Source organism: Lactuca saligna, chromosome 3 (genome assembly GCF_052625555.1).
Source record: "Lactuca saligna cultivar CGN05327 chromosome 3, ASM5262555v1, whole genome shotgun sequence".
NCBI lineage: Eukaryota > Viridiplantae > Streptophyta > Magnoliopsida > Asterales > Asteraceae > Lactuca > Lactuca saligna.
In genome coordinates this window covers 22,857,763-22,866,310 of record NC_136419.1, presented here as the reverse complement: position 1 = coordinate 22,866,310, position 8,548 = coordinate 22,857,763, and the positions used below count along the sequence as shown (strand labels likewise).

At 32.7% G+C, this 8,548-nt stretch overlaps 1 protein-coding gene across 1 annotated transcript; it reads right to left on the bottom strand.

Annotated features, from left to right (window-relative positions):
* Positions 1-814: 814 nt before the first annotated feature.
* LOC145034755 (beta-fructofuranosidase, insoluble isoenzyme CWINV3-like) lies at positions 815-4,271 on the bottom strand. The gene is made up of 7 exons (XM_078983259.1): positions 4,070-4,271; positions 3,926-3,934; positions 2,216-3,081; positions 1,980-2,138; positions 1,645-1,883; positions 1,462-1,552; positions 815-1,277 (listed from the first exon to the last, which is right to left on the bottom strand). The coding sequence occupies exons 1-7, from the start codon at positions 4,173-4,175 to the stop codon at positions 1,080-1,082; spliced, it is 1,668 nt and encodes a 555-aa protein (XP_078839385.1). The 5' UTR covers positions 4,176-4,271; the 3' UTR covers positions 815-1,079.
* Between the last annotated feature and the right edge of the window lie 4,277 nt (positions 4,272-8,548).

Here is an 8,548-nt window from a genome sequence, read left to right as displayed (position 1 = left end):
CAAAGCCTATTCAATATGTACGTAATTCATGTTAACTGCGTAAGATTTGGTATTTTTCTATGCATAAACTCATTGTAAATAGCGTAATAAGGGTTATACCTCTTAAAATTTAATATTATTTTATTAATGATTACTTGTACTAACAGCTTAATGGTTTGGACGTCTTAAAAAATATTATTATTATATTGAATCTATTTATGGAAATAGTTGGATTTCTATTATAAAGTAGTATATATATATATATATATATATATATATATATATATATATATATATATATATATATATAGAGAGAGAGAGAGAGAGAGAGAGAGAAGGTTCATCAGAGATGGTGATGGACGCAGAGAGGGTTCATCGGGGAGATTATCCACTTGTGGTAGCTTTAGGATGAATGGTTGTAGAGTTTTTTGAAAACTTTAGAGAAGAAATATAGTAACGGAATGGTAGGATAGGTGGGGAGGTTGGGTTGGATTTGAAGTATGACCATATATTTTTTTTTCTTTTTACTTTTAATTAATAATAATAACTATCACATAAAATTAATTAGAAAAGAAATACATAAAGGGTATTATGGTCATTTCAAATATGGCACGGACTAAAATCGCATATCAGAGACGAAGCATGCACATTTAAAACAAATGAGGGACGGTTCAAGTTAATTTTTGAAAATAAAGACTAAACATGCTTTTTGGCACTTAAGCGATGAACCATTGGTGTAATTTACCCTTAAGAAAACATAACCACAACATAAATTTTGGTTTTGGTGTTCAAAAGTTCAAGATCAATCCAAATAATAATAAAAAACAAATAATAATACCAAAAAGAAATATAGTTCAAACATCAAACAACAATTGTCATAAGTTTACATTGAATCTAAACATATAATGATCGAAACAAATCACAAATACTGGCACCTCAATGCTTTGTGAGCTTATTCTTGAAAAGTGTTTTTTGTTAACCGTGGCTTATTGTAAAACTGGATTGTTTAGTTTGAATCATAATTAAAAAAAAAACTTGCTTTTAGTTGACATGATCTCTGCACAAATTCATTATTCAACTCGACAGATCATCCCGTTGTTTTAAACATTGGATTCTTCGATGCTCATTTGAGCCGACTTCACACTCCATGCATTCATCTCAGAGATGATGACACTCTTTGTTCCGTAGTTGAAAGCGAAAAGTTTGGCGTCTTTCCCAATGGCTAAAGTCGGGTAAACCTTAGCTGTTATACAACTCTTTCCTCCTCCCCCAAAACTCTCAACGATTGAGTGATCTATCTGTAGAAATCCAAGATCAAACAAATTAATGACATTACATCTCACTATATATATATATATATATATATATATATATATATATATATATATATATATATATATATATATATATATATATATATATATATATATATATATATATATATATATATATAACAAAAATAAAAGAAATAGATTTACGAACCAAGGTTCTGAGTGAAATTTCTTCTTGTTGTGGATCTATGTCCAGAAATGCTCCATAAAAAGTTTTATCACTTCCTTCCTTTTTAGATGACCTGAAATAATTCGTAGGTTTTAGTTTGGAGATGATAATTAGTTGGTTAACATTTGATTAAATTTGTACATATCTGAATCGTAGAAAACTTACTGGCTTTGATCACTACACATTACCACCACGAATCGTCCGTTCTTTTGGAAAATCCTAAAATAAATTGCAGTTTGTTCGGTCAAGTCGTTTGAAGCCAAAGCTAAAAGCCCAAACGGTCCGAATTTGCCTTGCTTTGTTGCATGATAATGGGTGCAGATAAGTTTTGGGTCAACCCAACTCGGGTCCAATTCTTCTGCCTCCTCCAAATTCTCCAATTTGAACGAAATTTTCACATCAGCCTCATCAATTTTTAAAATGAAGTAATTGTCAGCCGAAAATGGAATGAAATTAAACTAGATTTATCAACAATTGGTGGCTTACAAGTTATAGCTTACCTGAGAAGCAGTGATACCCTGAATTTCATGTAATGAACCACCTTCAAGCTTCTTATTTTTAAAACTAACTTGGTTTCCGTATAACGTCTCGATTTCCTCAATTGGCCATTGTAGGAGCTGCTTCTGGTTTTTGTCGAGCCAAATACTCCTTGGGAATGACTGTATGTGATATGTTGGTTAATGATCTTTATCTTTATATATAATAGATGTAATTACTGAAATGAATGTCTGATTACTTGAACTCCGGCCCATCCTCTGGCGATAAAATCGGCTTTTGAATCAGTCTCGTGCACCCAAGCCATAGTTATCCTTCGGACTTTCACAGGATCGAAAAACGACTTGGAAGCATAGAACCTTCCGTAATCAAGCCTTAAACCGCTGATCTGTGTTAGATCGTCATTTTCAGGAACATAGTGTTCTTCTTCGGGACTGTACTTCCCGATCATGTAGTAGTCATGAAAACGCTCTATCAATGATACCTTCAACACATGCTTTACCTCGTTACTAGGGTTTACGACAGATGTATCGACTCCCATGGTGCTATCAACCCAAACCGGAAAGAAATCAGGGCATTCCCATATTCCGGTTCCTGGAGCTTGATGAAGTGGGGAATCGTATTTAATCCAATTTACAAGGTCGTCAGAGTGGTAAAGAAAAGCGATTCCCGTCCTATCTTTCTTACTTCCGACAAGTAATCTCCATTTCCCATCTTCTTCGATCCAGGCGGTGGTCGGATCTCTGAAGTCAGCCGGTTGAATCCCTTCCGGCAGGTTTATGACTGGATTGCCGTCGTGCTTCACCCATTCTTTTAGATAGGGATCCGATAAGTCCTTTGGGACAGCCAAATTCTGGACTTGGCGCTCTTGGGTGTCGCGTCCGGTGTATAGCATAATGGGTTTGTTTCCGGGGAGGATGGTGGCGGAACCAGACCAGCAGCCATTGATGTCGAAAGACTCAGTTGGAGCAAATGCAGGGTCTAGATGAATCCAATTTATCAAGTCGTATGATACAGAATGTCCCCAATGCATTCGCTTGTCAAAGAGTGGGCCAAAAGGATTGTGTTGATAAAAGAAATGGTATACTCCATTGTACCACATTTGTCCTGGATGTATACATATACATGCATACGTACAAATTAAAAACCCATATATTATTCGAATGTTCTTGTTCTGTACCAAGGAGAAATACGTACAAAAGTAACATATTTTAAAAAATGTGTATTTTAGATTAAAATTTTTTTTGCCTAAGTTTGTTGATATGCGATGATTGAACGAATGCCATGCATGAAATCCGATATAGATTTTCCTTATCTTGGTTGATATTTGTCACAAAAAAATTAACAAATTACGTGAAAACGGAATGAGGAGGATGCGAAGGCCAATGAGATAGACATAGAAAAAGCATTTTTAGTAAAAATGGCGAATGTTTCTTGAATGCATTGTATTAACTGCTTTAAATGGTTATATGACTTGAATATTTTTGTAAAAACTAAAAGGTATAAAATAACATTTTTTTTTTACTCAGGCGAATTGATAGTTTGTTTAACAGATGAAAGTAATATAAATTCAATATTGATTCGGAAGTAGAAAACTATAAAGTTCATTAACTTAATAAATAGGAAAACTTTGCTAAAGTTTAAATGTTTTTTATAGAGCAAAAGCTTGACTTTCCTTTTATGTAAGTTGCCCTCTTTTTATTATATCCCACGTGGATCCAACATCCTTCCTTCAAACAAATTTATAGATAAAAATTGCCTTAAAATAAAAGTCAGACAAGTGGATATACAGGTTTTTTGGATTGTCAATATATTTTATGTTTTCGAGGGTTTTTTAATCTCCTAAGCATGCTTTCTAAATTTGGGATTCCGAAAAGACAACGAGAGAAAAGAAAGTAAATAATTAAAATGAAAAACACAAATCGAAGAGTAGGAATTGAGGATTACGTACCATTAGGATCTGCGCCACTCAATCAAAGCCATGTTCGTCGTCACAAATCAAATAAGGCATTGCAATGATATTAGAACATGTACATGAGGAAGATGAAAGCTGAAGAAGAAAAAAAAAAAGTCAGAATTAAGAAGATAAACTCACCGTTCATCCAGTTTTGCGGAGGCTGGAAGTGAAATCCAGTCCGATACGGCTGCTCCAACACGGCAGCAATAAGAGATTCCGACGTAGAACTGATGGGATTGGACATGGTTCAAGTCAAACACCAGAAATATCAGGAAGAAACTGACGATGATCTCAGCACCCACCAGATATAGATTGGAGGTTTGTAATTTTGTATGGATCAAAAAGCGTATTATATATTGATCAGTTGTCGTAAACTGGTGAGTTAGTACTAATAATTCAAATGCTGTATGTTTTCTTTATTTTTAATGATTTCTTATCCGAATATTATATGTTGACCATACCATTAATCAATTTAATATCTTGACTTTTCAATTTATGCAAATTTACTGTGATTAATTTGTTTTAACGTGTTTTATATGATTGATAAAATCAATAATTCAAAGTTAATAAATTTAGAATATCCCTTGGCTTAGATAATGCCTTTATTAGAAAGTGGCAAGGATGTTACTGAGTTGTGTTTTCTAACAAAAGTATATTTTAGATTTAGTGGATTTACATTTTATATAAGTTGGTGTTTTTAGTGGGTCGTCATTGGTCGCGACCAAGTAAAAACGTAGTGGGAATCGATATAAAAAACTAAGATTAGGTTGCAAGGAAATAATTAAGGATATGCAAACGTGGCACCAAATTCTTGTTGATTAAGTTAACAAAACCTGAGTTTATTGTTATATAATGAAAATTCTTGTTGATTAAGTTAACAAAACCTGAGTTTATTATTATTATTATTATTATTATTATTATTATTATTATTATATATATATATATATATATATATATATATATTAAAGTTTTGATTCATGAGTTTGTATTATATATATATATATATATATATATATATATATATATATATATATATATATATATATATTCTTACTATATTTCTATACATTTAAGATTGTAATATTTATCATATTTAATAAAATTAATAAATCTTTATTATATTTATGATCATCTAAAAGTAGTTGTAGGGGAATAAATAGTCATATAAATGACCATGCATCTTTACTTTTACCATAGACAATTTACGGATCTCCATCATCTTTAAAGTTTCCATGTAAAACTCTAAACATTCACTTTTCTAGCATCCCTAATTTAGTAATTCTTACTCAAACAATACATGTGTACATAACATCATAAAAGCATAACATTCACATAACACATTTTATCCAACATATCACAAACTAACAATGATGTAATCTACATATACATACTCATATTCGCATGCTTTAACATCAATATATTTAACATTATCATACTTTAAATGATAGTATAACTCACCTCTTGTAGCGGAATAGCAGCCTACTTCCAACTTCCCCAAATCTTCTATTGGAGGACTCCAACTAATTCCTTGCCACAACCTGATGCCATTCACATACATTAAGCCCTTTACATATGTCTTAAACCATTAAGACTTTAATAGATATTTTAGCTAAAAACTCATATTTTGGGTAAAACTCTAACTTGACAATCCTTTGTTCATATACTTGCTAAAATTCTCCAATCAAGCTTTTATACACTTTATCTAACAAGATCATATCACATAAACATTATTTCATGATTTTCCATTTCTAGGGTTTCAAACCATAAAAATCAAAACATGGATTTAACCGTTGAATCTCCATAAAAACCATGTATTAAGCTTCCAAACACTTGATTATACATCAATAACAAGCTAAACATGGCAAATCTTAGAGACCAAGCTCAAACTCACAAGTCATCATTAAGGCTCTAAAAAACTAGAAAATTGAGAATATTACTACCTTAGGAGCTTTAGATGCTTAATGCTTGCCTCAAGCAATTTTGATCGCTTCTTGTACCTACCTCAAGGTTAAAATCACTGGAGCTTTGCTCTAGAGAGATTTGGTGTGCATTTGAGAGAAAATGATTAATAATTGAGCATTTATTGTGCCTTGAAACCGCGTCGCAGTCTTACCTTCACAGTGTTGTGGTGCAGTTAATGAACCCGCGATTGGACCTTCTCCGTGTCGTGGAGACCTTTTCTCCATAGCAATGTACTTTTGTCGCTACCACGTCGTGGTACCCATATATCACGTTGTGGTGCAAAGTACGTTCCCTACATCTTACGACAAAAACTCACCCAAATCAACGCCTCAACCACCACATAACGGCAAGCCTCTCAAAACATCGTGTTGGAGTTAGAATTATCATTTCCATTCCTTTTTCAATTCATTTAATACACAAACTTATTGTTGGATTAGGTGTCTATGCTCATAACTATAATTTGTATGTACTTGAATTGATAGCAGCAATGTTCTTTTTGGTTGCCTTCAATGCATTTAATATCCAGACCAACTTGTCGAGTTGGTCTTCAAACCCGTCGAGTAGATCACTTAACCCGCAACCCAAAATCCATTCATATTCGTCGAGTCATCCCCCAGACTCGACGAGTTGCATTTCTTTCCTTGGGGTTTTCCTTTCCTTTCTTGGCCTTCTAGATTATGGGTATTACATTGTGTCATGAAGAGGGGTTTATGAACATAAAATTTTGCTATGTTGGAGGGTAATTGGTGTGGGTAGCATGTGAGGATTCTGAAATATGTAGCAATTTTATGTCAAATGTGGGAATTCAAAATATGTTTGCTAAGTTCCTACTAATTACCAATGAGTTTGTGCTTAAAGAGATGTTAGTTTGGCTGGAGATTTCTCGACTTCCATTATGTGCTTGGAACTCATGCATTTTTAAGAAGGTTGCCTTGTTGTGGGGTAATATTTTATTTTCGAATGACGATGATGCAAATAATCTTGCAGTTGTAAATATGTGTATTGAAATAGGAGTCATGTCTTTTATACAAGAAAAAGTGATGGTAGGAATAGTGTTAACAGAGTGATGATAAATTTCATGATTCATCTGATGATAGTAGTAGTGAATGTCATGGAGGTGCTAGTGAATTTGATGAAGTGGTTCCAAATACATTTAATGATCTTGACGAAGAAAAGGTGGTTCATGAAATGTAAGTAATGTTGGTTACATAGAAAAATGTGAAAGTGGTGATAATTTTCATAAAGCAAAAAGAAATGAAAGTGTAGAATTAATCTGGTCACCATAATCTCTTCCGACTATAAATCTATATTCTCTTTCATCAAAATGGATGAAAGAATCTTAATATCATTCTAGAATTTGGTGGATACCACATTTATTAGGCTGGAGGGAGTGGTAACACTCATAGCACCTTGTCACGTCAGTTTTTTCTCTATTTAACATCTAATCTTAGCATTTAGTAGAGAGTGGTAACACTCCTAGCACTTCATTTTTTTATTTCATTTTTCTAATTTAATTAAATTACTTTATTTTAATACACTAACATTTTTATGCACAAATATTGAACAACTTTTATTCTTTTAAACCACAAACAGTTAATATAATATTAATTATATTTTTTTAAAAACAAACATTTCATATTAAATTAAAAAATTTACAATAAATTAAAACTTAAAATACCTAGAAACATGATTTAATAATTCAAACAACGATAAACATGACTTAACACCGACAGACACGACTTAATACCTAGAAACACGATTTAATACATAAAAAAACACTTCATTAGTAAATCATAATTCTTAAAAAAATACTAAAGAAATGAGTCTTCCTTCGAAACTGGCCTTCCAATTCGTCTTCTGGAGACATATTTAGATCAAGATTGTTCATTGTCCAAAGATGATCGGTCAAATGGTGGCAAAGATCGGTATGGATTACTACACTGTTGATTATCATCATTCTTTGTAGACATTCTTGACTAGCATATTCTAGTGGTTGTGTCTTTCATTCTCGTCGTACACAAATATCGTGTTTCCTTCGTGTTAGTTCGACTTTGGCTAATGAATCTTCAACGGGTCCTTCATCGGAAGAATTGGTTGACTCGTCGAGTAGGCAGCATGGTTGGCATTAAAAATTACTTTGGGGTTGAGGTTGAGAAAAGAATTGAGTTTCTTGAACCGTCTAAAACGGATCAAGATCCAAATTTGGATGAGGTAGTGGTTGAGATTGGTTGTGGTAAAAATGCATGGGCTAAGGAGTACGGATTGAATGAAAACATTTGTGGAGTCATAGAGGGAAAGTATAAGCTAGTGGGTGAGTGACTGAGTTGATTGTATAAAGGTCGATAACATTGTGGTGATGGAAGCTTTGGGGATTGAGTGTTTTGAGATGGAAGGTTTAGTGATGGAAGGTTTGAAGATTTTTTTTTGTTAGTTCTTAGGATTGTTTTTTGCGTTGAGATGAAGACATTTTTCTTTGGTAAATTAAGAGAGTATGTGAGGGAGATAATGATATTTTGTGTGTATGTTAAATGTTGAGAGTGTGATTTGATTTTATAGTATTTGAATTTGAATTATAGATGAGGGTGTGGTTGAAAGTTAAATGGATTATGTTGAAATGTATATAAATGTTTTTTTAGTTAAAATGTATATAAATGT